Genomic DNA, 16661 nt, shown 5'->3' on the forward strand with positions numbered 1-16661 from the left:
ATGATTTAAAATCTGGCTGTTCAGACCAGGTCATAACTCCAGTTGTCTGCGCATGCACCTCTGCCACTAGCTTGCCACTATTACACATTACTAACTTTGTGTCTCCTTTCTCCCGTAGTGTGTCCTCTCTCTCTCTCCCTGTAACTTTCTGCAGGTTGCCCTGGAGCTCTATATCTCTGACGAGCAGTCACCGGCCACATCGACCTGATCAGTGTTTGATTGTTGTGTCTTGTTGCTTTTCTTCTTTTGTCTCTCCTCTATCCACTCACCCCAACCGGTCGAGGCAGAAGGCCGCCCACCAAGAGCCGGGGTCTGTCGGAGGTTTCTTCCGTTAAAGGGAGTTTTTCCTCCCCACTGTCGCCAAGTGCTTGCTCAAGGGGGATTTGTTGGGTTTTCCCTATGTAATAATATTGATAACAGTAAGGTCTAGACCTTACTTTGTAAAGTGTCCTGAGATGACTTTTGTTGTGATTTGGCGCTATACAAATAAAATTTGATTTGACTCTTGTCAGACCTCCAAGTCTGCAGCCATAACCCTTCCAGCTGCATGTTGGTCCAAAGTCTCCACAGGCAACTGAACAGCAGGAACACAACTTCAAAAGACAAGCTAACTGCAAACATTCCTACAATAAACCTGCAGCTAAAGCAGCTCCACATAGCTGACTTTCATAAGGTTGTTTAAAAGTGCAGGCCTGACAATTTTATGAGCTGTGTTCTGTATAGGTAGGTACCATGTCTACCCTGTTAGAACCACTTAAGTTTAAAAAAAGAAGAGCCAGTCCCATAAAGAAAAAAAAATCGGAACATTTATTACATACAGAAACATAAAACAATAAAACAGTCAAATAATATGTTCATGTACAATGGATTCATTTCTGTGCCTACCAGCCAAGTTGAGTGAGTATCTCTTACTGTTTGATACAAGTAAACTGGCTTGAAAAGCTATGGTTGGTTTCAGAAGTTGTCTTAGCTCATCTAAATACAAACCAAAAGGAAACAAACTGCAGTGCTTGGTTCAAAAGAAGAGTCCTCTCATCCTCCGACCGATGCCCTGTCTGTCGTACAGGACGTTGAACTTGTTGATGAACTGGTTCATACTGTTGCAGGTCTTGGTGATGGAGCCTAAGTAGGCCATGAGGCCCACATCATTACATTGCTGCAGGGAAGGAAGAGGGACACGTTGTAGACAGAGCTGGAATTAATAACACATGGGATCAAACGGAGTGAAATCTTATAATGCGTAAAGACTGGACCAAGCCTAGTGTTTATGAAGGGGATGATAGTGAAAGAAAAAAAAATCTGCAGTGTTCAGTTTTGTTTCCTTCTGCTGTTGAACACTTCCTGGCATTTTGTGTCAATGAATCAAAAACAGCAAAACCAACAAAAGGTATTGTCTGTGTATCCAGGAAACTACTAAAAACACATAAATGAGCCACACTGTTGTGTCTGAGTGAATCCCACATACACATCATGCCGCCATAAATAACTCACTACAGCACCAAATGTGTATTAATCCACAGATGGAAAAAGTCCCCAACAAATGCACCACTTTCTAAAAACTACCGTGCCCAGCTATTTTAGGAAGTTACTAATTCTGCTTTTAAATGACACTCACATACTCTGCTTTGTGGGACTCCTAATAATTTTGAGTAAACACAGAAGACCTTTTTGAATTATGCTAACACTAGGCTCTAAACTGTCCAGTGAAAGAGACGCTGTAAGGAGCATCTTAATCATTAACAGGTAAACACATTAGATGGTAACACAATGATCTCAGAGGCAACTCAACACACCCACTCTATCCCTGCATCTCCTGTGATTTTGGTTGATATTGATATGTATAAATGATATGTCTTGAGAAAAAGGGGTTGTAAGATTTGCCCTTTCAGTAGACGCTGATAATACACACATATGAGTATTCACATGAAAGCTCAGTAAACAAGTTATATGATGTTCAACCACTATTTGGCCCCAAAGAGGAGCATGTCAGGCCATGCCGTCTTAAATCTTCAGAGCCACACAGTAAGTACTGTAAAGCCATCTTCCAATTGTAGCCTACCCTTAAAACAAAGCACCCATCAATCCAATCCTATAGGGTAATGCATTGTTGGTTTTGGGCTTTTTGCACAGGCATAACCCTTTAACAACTGATGAAAATGTCACCAGAAATTGGCAAAGCTTACTCACATCATAGAAGTCTGTTTTGAATTTTGCAGTGCTGAGGACCGGCAGTCTGTGACACAGGGCATTCGCTTCCCGAAGGATCTCATGGTTAAATGACACCTCTCCTACATGAAAATGAATGGACAAAACAAAAAACATGTAAAGCACAGTATGCCAAAATAGTGAGGTAAGATGATGTCAACAGTAGAAAACATGGGCTTATAACAATGGAGGTGTGTTCAAGGGGCCTCCCTTTATGGTTGAAGAGTAAGGAAAGAAACAGCCATTCTCCACGATTCTTTTTTTTCATGCTTTGCTCTCATCGCTTCATTAACAAGGCCTTCAGACCTCTCACCTGCTTCCACAGCTTTGACGTACTCTAGAATGATCTTCACTCGGCTGTGGAGCATCTTTATCGCGCTGTGCTGGGCTACGAGGTGCTCAGCAACTATCAGACAAGACAGAGCAAATACTGGAGTTAAAACCTGTTCAGACAGAATTCATTTTTAATGACCAGGTCTAATATTAGTCAGGTCACAAAACAGCCATTTCCTCCACATTTCTAGGGTTCATTTAATATCTAGCAACAGCTCATTCAGCCTGCTTGCTAATTTGAAGTTTGTCTTAACTTTTGCTTTTAAAAATACACGTAATTTGTGGTTAGCATTTCTTTTCTTTTTGTGTATGCATGCTATTTGTATCTGTGTTTATTTACCAGTTTTATTAACCTGTAAAGAAAAACAATATACTCGAAATTTCAGTAACTAACTTACATGAAATGAGAGCCTGAATTAGAATTTAAATAAACTACTCAGTCTTTAAACTTCTCTTACCTGTTGAGTTTTCTCCTGTACCCGTGGCTGTCATTCGAGCTACATGATCGACACCGATTCTCTCTGCTTCCTCTGTGGCCAGAGTGTACGTCAGCTCAGCAAACAACATAGTAGCCTGGTTGAGGGAAAAAAACCACTTAAGATAGAAGTATTAGAAACTGTGTCAGAAAGAATATGTAGATATTAAACAAGCAGTACCTCGCCATTGATGATGTCAATCACAGATTCATAAACACTAACAGGAAGCTGAAAGAATAAAGGACATTGTTTAGAGCAGCTGTATCTAAATACATAACCATGCTATTGTGAAGTAAGAATGCAGAGGAACTCACATCGGTGTGTTTGGTCATTGGGTTAAGTTTGAGAAAGAGAGGGCTCTCAATGATCTCACACACCTGGCAGAAAAAAATACAATTAGACTTTAAGACAAGAAGTCTAACTCATCTACTCTTTTTGTTAAAGTTGATGTTCTATTTATATTCAGTAAACATTTCTGTAATGGTAGAACATGAATCATTAACAAAATATAGCAGAATCTCTACAATATAACACTACACCTGTTTTACTTGGTAAGTAAATGTTGTAGCTCAGGCTGCGGAGGTAAAACAATCTCACTTTGAGTTTTCAGTCATCTCTGTCCTGTTGCCAGCTGCTAGAAGAGTTAAATATCTTCTGATTTCATTCAAACTTACTGTACTTACACCACCTTTATTTTGTGGCTACCTGTTTGTGAATGTGGATATCTGACTGGTCTGGGGAACCTCCTGTGGTGTACCAGCCCAAGAACTCCATTTCTTTGAAAACCTGTTTGACTAAGAAACAAGAGGACATTTAAAAACACAGATCTAATCGATTTCATCAGTTCCTTAATAACTGGATCTAACACTGCTGTCTCTTGGTTGACAATTCTGACCTGAAATAAATTCTTACAGGCTTTGTACACATGGAGTCCTATTATTACTTTGTACCTAATGTAAGAGAAAGCAGACAGAAATAGAAGGGCATTCTTGTGTTTCACATATGCACACCACTTACATTGTTCCTCCTTGGTGTAGTAGTATTCTTTGTCAATATGCACTTGGTCATCTATGGTGTGAGACAGCAGCTCAAAGGAGTTCATCACCTCTATGTTTCTCCCCTCCTGTTTCCCAATGAGAGCGCCAATTACTGAGGAGAAGGAAAATAACAATGAACATCTGCTGTTTCATTAAACTCAGTTATAGCACATAGACATTCCATAATACTGCTTATACACCATCTTTCTTGCATAGCATTCTCATACATACCTTGCATTGGTCGTCCCTCCTGTGAGCGGATGCGTATCCAGTGGTCGGATATGTTGAGGATAACCAGGGGATGTAAGGCCACAGAAACGCTCCCTGTGACCCCTGAAGCCATAACACTGGGGCTGGCTACAGTCACACGGAGACACAAACAAGACAGACTTAGGCCCCAGAGCAGTTTCAACAGTGCTGAACCTAGCAGCTGATTATTTGATCAGAAAATTAATCACCCTCTCTGTTTTACATCATCATAAACCGAATAACCTTGGGTTTTGGAGTACTGGTTAAATGAAACAGCCAAACTGAAGATGGCACCTTGGGATCACTGACCTTGTAAAGTTATAGCATGTTTCACTATATTCTCTCCTCCTCGTATATAAAGATGAATCAGATCATCAAGAAAAACTCAGATCGACCATCAATAAACATAACTGAACTAAATCTAAATATGTTTTGCAAACTAACATTAGGATCACAAACTAGAGCTGCAACGACGAAGCAATGTCAGTAAAGTTAAATACAGAGCGGACGTGCAGGCCAGGCCTAATTTGAGACAAGGTTTGTGTTTTTTGTTTTTTCAAATCTGCCTGTACTGACAGATTTAGGTTTGCTTTCATGATGCAAACCACAGTAAGAGATAGAGAACTGACTCAAACACCGAACGACGGATTTGTTGACAGGTTTACAGAAGAGCCGTGTATGTTAACCCGCTTATGTCAGCAAGCTCGCTACTTAGCACCGTTAACACAAAAAATGCAGTAACTTGGACCAATCCTAACACAAACACGCATAACACAAAACAATTTCAATACTAGTTTGTGTTTATATCGAGCGGAAATTGTGAGATAGCCAATAAACACTCGCCTGCCCCATCCACTTCCATTCCTCCACCATTGCTGGTCGCCATCTTGTCCGGTAAACGGCGCAGGCGCAGTGAACTGTTTGCCCAACCAACATTAGGTGGCAATATCGCGTCATTAGGGATGTTTTAAAATAAGCTCTAATACACAGTTACCGTAGTCACTTATTTTGCCAAGTGTTTACAGAAGCGAAACCGAGATACAAAATACTGAGTATAAAGAAGCATATTCGATGCAACAGTAAAGTCGTCGCTAGGACCTACAATCATTGGGCAGTTGTTTCTCGGGGATTGGTGATTTGGGTGCGTCTCGTGTGCGTCGGGATATTAGTCCGTGCCCGAGGTTCAAAGAGTTTTGTTTACAAGATGGATGAATTTAACGTCTGTAATTTGGACTACTTTCCAGAAAACATTTTAATTGATGTGTTATCTTATCTGACCGTAAGAGAGCTTGTCAGAGTTACAAGGTAATAAACATTTAATTGTGTTATCAGTATTCTACTAGGTATTCGTCTTGTGAAACAAAACTGTACCAAATTTGCCTTTGTTGTGAGTCATGACGCATGCTTAACTTATTTGTTGTATTTCACGACGTTTTTTTAGAGTGTGTAAGCGATGGAAACGCCTTGTTAGGGACCAGAGACTGTGGAGATTTGTCGATTTGACTGCATGGAAAGGGGTAAGTATGTTCTTACAGGCAATGAGGCTATTTTTGTGTTTTATTTCGGTCTTTTCATACACGAGTGTTTAAATTATTAGCGGTGTTGTGAAAAGACCATATTACACGTCCCCAATAAGAGATCTATGTAGTCTTATTAAACAGCAGTGCATATAATCCCTATTTGAACTCCTAAGTGCCAATAGCAACTTTTTAAACTATCCTTTGTGATCAAATGGAAAGGCTAAGTGTCAATGAAAACCAGAAATCAAGTCAAGAATCTTGCTGTAATCAGGGACATATGGTTAAACTTTGACCGTCAAGTCAAAGACAGTCTGCTTGCCACCATCTTAAAAAACATAGAAGAATCGGTAAATTCATTTCCAGACATTAGTTGTCTAACTTCATTTCCTGCAGATTAGGTCTTCTCTCAGGTCTTTAAAAAACTTTGATCATTCAGAATAAATCTAAAATAATCGATCTTGTATTTTTCCAAGTTTTTGAGGCAAAGTTAGCAAAGTTCCATGTATCAAAATCAAACAATAGTTAATATCTTGTTATCAGACAGATCTGTCTCGCCATAAGCCTCTGATGAAGGAAATACTTCATGTGTTTGCCCAGTTATTGACAGAAACTGTCTCTCTTTTGCATCCCATTCCCCACTTTCATGACACACATATTCATGGCCTGTCTACTGTGTGTAAGATGACACCTCGCATACTCTGGATCCTGCTGCGCCAGTACCTGGGTAGTGGACTAAGGTCCCTACGGCTACGTGGTTTGCTGCTGTCTGCTCGAGGAGGCACCTTTCTCTCTGAGCCTTGGCTCAAGGCTTTGTCCATAAAGTGCCCTCGCCTCAGAAAGCTCTATCTTCTCCATGCAGACTTGAGGGGTCTGCTCATTTGCCAGGTCCTACCTCCATCTTTGCAGGTGCTGGAGCTGCATGGCTGTGAGCTGCCTCGTGGCTTTTTCAACCAGACACTCCCTACTTCACCTACTTGTTCTAAAGAACAAGCAGAAGCAACATCAAGTGCTGGTGCTCAGCAGCAAGGATCAGATAAGAAAGGAAAAGTGCTTGGTTCTCCATCAGGAATTTCTATTGAAAGGTTAGTTCTTAACCATGTGCCCTCTTTCACAGACCAGCACTTACAGAGTCTGACGTCATGGGAAAGGCTAGGTCGATTGGAGTTGCGTGACACCTTTCGTGTGACAGCTAATGGGCTCAGGAACTGTGCTGCCAAAGATGGCATGCATGGTGTTGAAGGGCTTTCAAAACTCAAGTTTCTGGAAATAGGCATCACTGGGCGGCAGGGCTACCAGTTACAGATGGCCTCCCTGGGGCTAGGGGCAGGGTGGCTTGGACTGGAGGAATTGAGCCTTGGTGGTAAAGAGGTGGGGCCAGGCCTGCTCTGTGCCAGACGTCTGAAGGACCTGAAGCATCTGTGCCTGTGGGCCTGCACACTCAGTGAGATGCAGGTAGTTCGAAGCTGCAGGATGCTCCGTGGACTCCGCCGACTGGAGTTTTTGGATGTCAACTTCCACCCTCGGCAGTGTCCACCAGTGGTGGATGGGGAGGGCGTTGGTGAAGAAGAGCATAACAGTGAGGAAGTTGCAGGTGAAGATAGCAGCAACAATGAGAATAAGATATGTGATACCAGTGATACTATTCCAAGTCTACGTCGCTCACTGGCTGACCTGTTGCCATCCTGCACAGTAGTTTTCACCAACTGCTCTGTTCTGACCAATGCAGAGTAAATGTGGTCTCCACTGCTGCATACAAGTGGCTAATATGGATAAAACTATCTTTCACACAGGCAAATGTAATTTTAAATGGTGTTATTGATATGATTGAATTAAGTTTTTATTTTTATGACATAAGTATAACTAGATCCAGCCAACATGGGCTTACAGGATATCAAGGTTTTACATGAGCCAGCTCTAGAATGCTCTGTACAGATTTTCAAACTTTCAGAACCTTCATGTCAACAAAATAAGAAATATCACAATATTGCAGTTTAATATTGGAGAAATCAGAATACAATAAAGAGATATAGGAAGTGATTCAGGGACATGCTTTTGTTACATTTATGTATGTCCTTAATCTGGGTTTTGACAGGATATTTTCAAACCATTTTCTTCAAACTTAAATAAAAGCTTTTCTAAATGGAGCTATATGTTATGGAAAATCAAAAAGGACACTGAATGGATAAAATAACCACACAGAAATGTGTATTGTTAATTTGGGAAATTTAAAATACCAGACAAATAAATGTAATTCAGCACTCTTGCTTTTTTGATTGTGACAATGGATCAGATAGTCCAACATAATCAGCTTTCTGATGGCTGACAGATTTGTTTTGTCCCACAGTACATGTTGTCAGTACTGTTTCCTAGTGCATTAAAGGTAAATAGGTGGGACAGTCCCACTTTCAAATCGATTGTTCACATAAAAAGCCTGAAACAATTCAACACAAAAAGGTTTTTAGCATATTCTTTTAAAGTGGGTCAGAATATATCACAGTATCACTGCTAAACTGTAAAGATGAGCAGATGTTAAGTGACAAAGGCAGATCACTGAAGCATACTACTGGCAATGATCCACCTGTTTCCTGTTCCTTCACTCCTTTTCAACCATGTATACATTTACCAATACATCTGTTACCTGCAGGGGCTGTGTGGTTTTGGTCTAACAGAAGAACAGCATAATCTAACTTAATTTTCATCAAGTCTCAACTCCCTGTTATTTTTCAATGTTTTCCTATATTCCTTATAGAAATTATGAAATGAGAAATGTTAATTGTAAATGTCTGTTGATTGTGTGGAAATAATGGAAGATGTGTCCTTGACATGATTTATGTTCTACATTTAAACACAAAGTTTGAAATTATAAATGATAAACTGTAATACATAAACTTTAAACAAATTTTGAAGTACCGTTTGTCTTTGTATTTTTGTCTTTTAATAATTCTATTAAAGATATTTGTTTTGACTGTTAGAGTAGCTTTTCATGAAATCCAGTGGTTGGTCAGCTGTTTGCACATATCAACTTGACTCGTTAAAAACACCTGAATGGGGGAAAGTGATATATTTAAAAACGTTAACCCCTTATGGTTCTTAAACAAGCTTAACAGTTTGTCTTATTCGCACATCTATTTAATGCAACAATAGGACATCTTTAGCACTGTTACAGTTAGTCATTTGATCAAATGGTCGACAGTCGTTTTTCAATTAAAGACACCATATGTTTTCTGGTTCTAGGTTCTCTAAGGTTAGGATGTTATGAATTGATTTTTATCATTGTAAATAGGATATATTTGTTTATGACATTTCATTGAATAGGTTATGAACATAACAGGTTGATTTATCATTATGATCATTATTAGGTTACAGCCCATTGTGTTGTCACTAATTAAAACATACTTCGGTCTGTGTTATATCAAATAGATGAAAACCTCACGTTGTAAATGCATTCATCTAACTTAAATAAAAAATAAATAATAAAGGAAACGTAAATAGTACTAGGATTTCAAAGAAATAGACAGTAATGTATCAAGAGGACCGTAAATAAATAACCAGGAAAAAGGGCGGGTCGACGTGCGAGCAGAGGCAGTGTTCACCAATCACACTTGTTCTCTTGTAGCAATTATAGCCAATTGCAGCCTTTTGTGTGTAGCATACCGACCAATCACGTTTGGCTAGACTGGCTTTTTGAACACGTTGGCGGACGAGGGAATTCAAAACGACTGGAATTTACGCTGAAAGGTTTCAGTTCTTCATCACGATGCAGGTAATTTAGTTTTTAAACTGCTTAATAATGAGGTAGAGTTGGACAACAGTTGAGAACAACGAATAATGGCTGTGGGTTCCAAAACGCTTCTCAATTTGATGCACATTTTAGCTAGCTAAGTTCGCTAACGTTGGTTTGCTTACGACCTTCCTGTGTTAACTTAGCATATCATTAGCACTACGATAGCTTGCGTGTGAAGTTATAACAGGCAGTATATTATGTAGGCGGGGAAAATGTATTTTGGTAGGCTTTATTTAAAGTAGATTTATCCATGCAGTTAACATAAATTCATTTTGCAGTAGGTCGATTGCCCCACAGATGAGGCAGAGGTTTTAGCTAACGTGAACGTTAAATCATCTCAGCACCTCGGCTTACAAGGCCATTAAGTCTTTTTTAATCGTTTATCCTTAACGTTAAATAAAGAAACGCATTAATTTAACGTTACACGTGCAACTGGTCAGCAGCAGATACACCCACAACACTTGGAACAAAATGTATATCCTTAAGTATGACATGTTTTGTTGTACTTAAATTGTGGTGTATTACAAATGTAAAGGCACTAGAACGTTTAAAGTTAACATTACAACGGTGTAACGTATTTTTAACTTCACAGACCACTAATCTCTAACATGAAGTATAAATGTTGCACTGAAATGCCAGGCACAAAGAAACACCTGTACAATTTTATAATCCAATATTGTAATATATTTTGTGCAAAGTGGGGAAAAAAACTTGTATTAAAATAAGTTGGAAATCAAAAACTAGATTGAATGAATTGTTTTTCTTCTTCCTGACACCAGAAGCAACATAGATGTATGTAGGTGATGTCACCAATAAACAGGGAGACTAATTGAGTCTTTATAGCACTGGCTCAGCCCTCAGCCATGCTTCAGGTTATTACAGGACACAGCTGAGAACGTGCCACCTTGCACTTTTCAGGACTAGTTGTAGTCGGCCTTTTTTGTGTGTAAAACAACTTGCAAGAGGTTTGAATGCTGTAAGACAGTAGCTCAAATGTACTGTATGTTAATGTGAGCTGTGCATATTTATATCCTTACAGAATAAAGAAAATTGTGACCCCAGAGGTTTTCAAAGACCCGTAAGTAGTAGTAATAGTAAAAAGATGTCGAGATGAATTAAGCAGTGTCTCCTCAGTAATTACCTGTTGTACATCACTTCAGTGCAGTATTTTGATTCCATCCTTATTTTTGTACTTTTGTATCATGGTGTGGGTTCTCTCTATAAAATGGTGTTAAGTGAGCATGTGAACTTTGTCAATAAGGCACTTACTACTGCATTAATGTGTTTTCTGAATATCAGTTTGCAACACCTAGCTTGGTGACAGGGCCCCAGCGTGTTCAGGTGATGCGTCGAGCAGAGATGGACAAACTCTCTACCACAGGTACCCTCACCCTTATAATCCTTGTGTGTATCGGTCCTAAATGCTTTGTTGCCTTTATGTAACTTTTTATTTTAAGACTAAGTGTTCTTTGTTACTACATACTTACGTATGCATGCGCTGCGCAGAGCGGCAGCAAGTTACAGCAGCTGTGTCCTCGTATTCTTTCCCGTGTTTCTATGAAGTCCTGTTCTTATGGTGGTGTCTGTTCTTATGGTGTTATGTTGGTTGTTCTCTATTGCTGCTGTAACACAGAAATTTCCCCACTGTGGGAATCAATAAAGTACCTACCTACATCCTCACATACAGACACAATTCAAGCCTCAGGAAATGTGCCTTTCAATGTACTATCACTTTTAGGCCCTGGGAGAGAATTTGTTGGGTCATCCTCGAATTCAACTTCAAAGTAAGTGTACTCACAAGTACCTCTTTAATATTGTATTCTTAGCTCTGTTTTTAATATTTTCAAGCATCCATGTGATGGCCTCTTTCTGTACTTTTCATCAGAAAAATCTCCATTGATGACTTCGACATTGGTCGACCACTAGGCAAGGGGAAGTTTGGCAATGTCTACCTTGCGAGAGTAAAGAATCTGCAAGCTATTGTGGCACTTAAAGTGTTGTTCAAGTCACAGATGGAGAAGGAGGGTGTGGAACATCAACTCAGGAGGGAGATTGAGATTCAGAGCCATCTCAAGTTGGTATTCTGAAAAACATTCTTGTCACTGGTGTTATGCTTGAACTATATGTAGCATAAAGATGCTGTACATTGTATGTCACTTATGTATCAAGGTCAAAGTGTTTATTTGTCATATGCACAGTTAGGAAACATGTTTCCCTGTACTATGAAATTCTTACTTTGCCATCCACATGAATGTTACAAAATACAAATGAAATATAAAGTAGATAAATAAATAACACAAAATATAAGGCACTTTAAGCAGCAAATGCAGCAATATAATAAAAATATATAATAGAATGTATGCTGCATGGGAGCAGCATGTGCAGTAGTCAACAGTCATTGTGCAATTATCCATGTGCAAACTGAGAATGTAAACAGTACATGACTTATTTCCTGGTAATGAACTCCTCAGCTGTTTAGGAGTCTGATGGCAGAAGGAAAGAAAGAGTTTTTCAGTCTAGAGGTCCTGCATTTCACACTTCTAAACCTCCGGCCAGAGGATAGGCAAGCAAACAGTCCGTGCTGGGGGTGGGTGGGGTCTTTGAGGATGGAGGCAGCTTTCCTACGCACCCTGCGGTGATAAATGCTCTGCAGAGAGGGCAGTGGAGTCCTGGTGATCTTCTCCGCAGTCTTTACCACTCTCTGTAGGCGCTTGTGGTCCATAGCAGTTGCTTGCCAGGCCTTCTTTTACCCATCAGCAAGTATTTCCTTAAACTAACCATTGAAGTAGATTGTTTGTTTGGCATGTTTAATTCAAGACTATTTGCTACCATCTACTGCTTTTACAGGAACTTTCATCAACTGCTCACATTATCTATCTAAAATAAAGGGTTTCAGATAAGGGTGTGCGATGTATACCATCTACCCCAGTTTCTTAGAGGCAGGGTTAGCGATTCTTTTTGTTACATATCTTGGAATTCTCTTTACATTCCAATGGCAATGAATATATTAAATGCATTGAAAACATGAAACAAATATGTCCTCTGTGGTAGCAGCAGGGCTGAAAAAGCCTGACTAATAGGTTTACTCAGCACAAGCAAACCTATTGGGCGGCCTTCCTGGCTGAAGTGTTATAGATTTAGATAACAGATGAATACATTTATTCAGCGCTTCTTAACATAACCTGCTTATGCTTGCCAATAGGCTCCAACAGGCTGATTTATCTTTTTCTCCTAGACATCCCAACATCCTGCGTTTCTACAATTATTTCCATGACCGTAACAGGGTGTTCTTGGTTCTTGAGTATGCCCCACGTGGTGAAATGTACAAGGAACTTCAGAGATGTGGAAGATTTGATGACCAGCGCACTGCCACAGTAAGTTTGTTAGTTGGAGAGCAATTTGCACATCCTTACTGCATAGCTCATGCACAGTTATAAGGTCTGAGGAGACTCGTGAACTCATACAGGAGAGAAGCCAGTCAGTTGAGTTTGTGGCAAAACATTTACTGCATATGATAACTCGTACTCAGATGTAAGAACTGAAGTCATAGTCATTAAAAGATGATTAGTTAAAACATTTCAGAATGCACCTGCAGTGTTCTGCATTTTGACTTTGACACTTTTTACAGTTGTATTTCTTTATTGAAATTTTTTTTAAAAACAGTGTTAAAATATTGTTTTGTTCTTAATATTGTATATCTTGTCTTGTGAGCTAAGTGTATTGTCACACCCATATTTAGTGGTATTGAAGACCTGGCATGACACCTGCAATTTTTTTGGCAAGTGGGGAAGATGATAGTGTCCCCCAGTGTCTGAATGAAGCCAGGGCAACCATAATGTTAGTGCCCTGTGTCTGAATAACAGAAAGCAACCTTTTTAACATACTGAAGCAGCAGTGTTGCATACTGTATCTTGTGTTTGAAAAGGGGTTATACTGTATAACCATGTTTTTCAGTGTCATATCAGCTGAGACTGGAGGGGCAAGCTTTCAACCAAAGCCCAAAAAATGCTGCTGGGACAGCCCTAATAACCACTTGACTTGATCTTATTGTGTTGTAATCAGGGCTAACCTTTTTAAACCTACAGTACATGGAGGAAGTATCTGACGCTTTATTGTATTGCCATGAGAAGAAAGTGATTCATCGTGACATCAAGCCAGAAAATCTTCTTCTTGGCTATCGTGGGGAGCTGAAAATTGCTGATTTTGGTTGGTCTGTCCACGCACCTTCTCTGAGGTGAGGACTTAGTCAGCTCACTACTGTGCGCTGTTAGAAACTGTGCTTTACTGCTATAAGCTGGAGCATAGGTCTGCTTGTTGCTTCTTCTGTGCCTTCACAGCTCACCTGTAACTTCAAACCTTTCAGGCGCCGCACAATGTGTGGAACACTGGACTACCTCCCTCCAGAGATGATTGAGGGGCACACCCACACTGAGAAGGTGGACCTGTGGTGCATTGGGGTCCTCTGCTATGAATGCTTAGTCGGCAATCCACCCTTTGAAACTTCCAACCATTCAGAAACGTACAAAAGAATTATGAAGGTTGGTGTTTTTCTTTGGGTGTCTAATGCACTCAGGTAAATCTAATTATGCCTGTTTGCAGAGTAAAGTAGGAAGAACATCTGCCTGAAGCTGTTTTTACTTTGCTCTTTGCACTGTAAGAGGAAATTTGGGTAGGTTGGATTTCTTACAGCAAGCAAAATAGTCAACGGTCGGCCTTACCAGCTCTAAACCTGTTGTTATATTGGTAGGTTTATCTGGGGATACTCCTTCACAAACGGAGACCATTGTCCTTCCCCTTTAAGACATATGACCTTTTAGGTAATGTTGTAGTTGTTGACAGAAGTTGCTACCTTTTGTGAGCACCATGAGAGCGAGAGGACTGCAGCACGGAACGGACTCCCTCTATGTGCAAACATGGGTGTGTAAAATACCAACAGTAGTCTGTTCTAAGAATATAGATAGGCGTCTAAGGCCACATGCGGTGTTTGTCTTGACCAGACAATAAAGCCTGTGTTTTGAATGGAGTTGGCCTCCCTCTTCGGAAAAGCCCAGACCTCTAGGGCTGTGTTTATTTGTGATATGTTAATTTATGTAACTTAAGTTATGTTTTATAGCACAAATAAATACAGCGACACCTCTGCACAACCCTGTGGGAAGAATTTAGTGTGAATGCAGAGTGCGCACATATCCTCCTGTCTGTTCTGTTGTGGCCTCTGTCCGTGTGTGTGTGGATAATCTCCACCCTTGGTCCAGCAGACACAGATGTGGAAATGAATGCATTCTTTTTCTAAATGGCAGTTGGGAAACGGTTCATTTCCTGTTCTTGATTTTCTTATTGCAAAATGAAAATCCATTGGCTGTCAAGTTCACAGACATCTTGACACCATGATTATGTTTGGACTCCTTCCAAACAGGAAAACTTGGTTTAAAATTAGTGCTTCAATTCATGATCCCTGCACTGTACTCATAGCTCCACTGTATTATTACATTGCTATATGCCTAGCATCAGTAAATATGATATCGGTGTTGGGACATGATTTATCAGGCATCAATCAAAGAATCGGTACACGGGTATTCAGTTCAAAACTTTAGTACACACTGTTCAGTAAAAAAAAGACAGATGTACATAAATGCCATATAAAAACATGATTTAAAAGAAAGAAAAAGCAAGACAGCTGTACCAATGTCTTTAAAGTTTATATTTTGTTTATTTGTGGTGTATATGAAAAGATTAGCCCTCTCATGAGCAAGTAATTGCCATCTATTTTGATAATTTAACTTCTTTTCTTTTTGTCTTTTAAGCCAAAGTGCCAAATATTTAATAGATTTCAGGTGCTCAAATTGGATGACATTGCCTTGGGTCATAGGAGACAACAGTTTTCACTTTAAATTTTTTTTTTTTAGACCAAATCATAAATTGATTAATCAATGAATTGTTAATGAAAGTAATCATTACTAGATTTTTCATCTGTGTAAAAACAAATATTTTTCTGAGGAAAGTCTGAATATTTCAGTGAATGTCATTGTGCCTCTGCAGAAGCATTAAGCTGATAAAATGAATAAATGCCTTTTACTGTTTGCAGGTGGATTTGAAGTTCCCCCGATCCGTCTCAGATGGCGCCCGGGACCTGATCTCTAAGCTGCTTCGCCACAGCCCTATTGATCGCCTTTCACTACAGAATGTTATCGACCACCCATGGGTGCGTGCTAACTCTCATCGGCTCCTACCTCCCTCCTACCCCTCCAAGAAATCCTGAGCCCACTTGGTCAACCTGCTCGCTTCCCTCTGAGGGGGGTTTCATCTGTCCACCACAATAGACTCTGGGCCAGCATGTTTGTTACACGGCCAAGTGCTTCAAACCACCATTATTCTGTCATATTTTACACCCTCTTTTATGTTGTACAGTGTGATGTCATTATCTATGTATACTACTTTGGCTAGAGGCCTCTGTGTGTTTTCTTTCTTTTTTTTTTTTATGGACACAGTTGTGTTTTGGATTTCTGTATCCTATGGTGTTGACACCAAAGTTTTATTCAAGCTAAGTATATTCAAATAGTTTAGAATGATGTATTTTGGAGGGTGGGGATGGAAAGTAATGTGTAGTGTTTTATTTTCAGATATCTAATAAATATTAAAGTATTTGTGGACATCTAATGAGTAAATTATTATGTAAAGTACAAACCCAAACGGTTTGATAACATAAGACTGGGGCTTGAAGTCATACAAACAACAAATACACACTGTTGCCAGTAAAGTTAAAATTACCGGTTTCATACAAAGGAGCACTGCAGTAAATTCATTCCGTTTTTACTGAAGGTGATTACAAAGGTGTTGATGCAACTCCGTGGTCGTTTCGGATGCCACAGTTAATGATGCTGTTGAATTATACAGAGGCAATTTGAATATTTTAACAGCGTCGGTGACTTGTGCTTAAATTTCCAATAAAATTAATTCCTGACGGTAAGAGCAACCTCAGGGCTGTGGCATATGTCTGTCTAGGTTAACGACTTTGTTGATCATATAATCAATCCTGCTCCGTGGCTGCTAATGAGCAGTT

At 39.7% G+C, this 16661-nt stretch overlaps 3 protein-coding genes across 4 annotated transcripts; 2 read left to right on the forward strand and 1 right to left on the reverse strand.

Annotated features, from left to right (window-relative positions):
* Positions 1-784: 784 nt before the first annotated feature.
* Positions 785-5276, reverse strand: cops6 (COP9 signalosome subunit 6). 2 transcript variants are annotated; one of them, XM_020624753.1, is made up of 10 exons: positions 5144-5276; positions 4283-4408; positions 4032-4163; positions 3720-3808; positions 3329-3391; positions 3195-3242; positions 2997-3111; positions 2519-2611; positions 2188-2288; positions 785-1156 (listed from the first exon to the last, which is right to left on the reverse strand). In XM_020624753.1, the coding sequence occupies exons 1-10, from the start codon at positions 5184-5186 to the stop codon at positions 1016-1018; spliced, it is 951 nt and encodes a 316-aa protein (XP_020480409.1). In that variant the 5' UTR covers positions 5187-5276; the 3' UTR covers positions 785-1015. The 2 variants fall into 2 exon arrangements, with proteins under 2 accessions (XP_020480409.1, XP_020480410.1); XM_020624754.1 differs by lacking the exon at positions 5144-5276 and adding an exon at positions 4610-5085.
* A 215-nt stretch (positions 5277-5491) lies between these two features.
* LOC109974532 (F-box/LRR-repeat protein 12) lies at positions 5492-9582 on the forward strand. The gene is made up of 3 exons (XM_020624750.1): positions 5492-5605; positions 5742-5817; positions 6502-9582. The coding sequence occupies exons 1-3, from the start codon at positions 5505-5507 to the stop codon at positions 7549-7551; spliced, it is 1227 nt and encodes a 408-aa protein (XP_020480406.1). The 5' UTR covers positions 5492-5504; the 3' UTR covers positions 7552-9582.
* Positions 9502-16041, forward strand: aurkb (aurora kinase B). Its single transcript, XM_020624752.1, has 9 exons — positions 9502-9583; positions 10644-10682; positions 10904-10985; positions 11343-11388; positions 11490-11678; positions 12840-12978; positions 13690-13838; positions 13968-14142; positions 15687-16041. Exons 1-9 carry the CDS (start codon positions 9578-9580, stop codon positions 15858-15860), a joined length of 999 nt encoding a protein of 332 aa, XP_020480408.1. The 5' UTR covers positions 9502-9577; the 3' UTR covers positions 15861-16041.
* The last annotated feature ends 620 nt before the right edge of the window (positions 16042-16661 follow it).

This window comes from Monopterus albus, unplaced genomic scaffold (assembly GCF_001952655.1).
Source record: "Monopterus albus unplaced genomic scaffold, M_albus_1.0 scaffold337.1, whole genome shotgun sequence".
In the NCBI taxonomy this organism is placed as follows: Eukaryota; Metazoa; Chordata; class Actinopteri; order Synbranchiformes; family Synbranchidae; genus Monopterus; species Monopterus albus.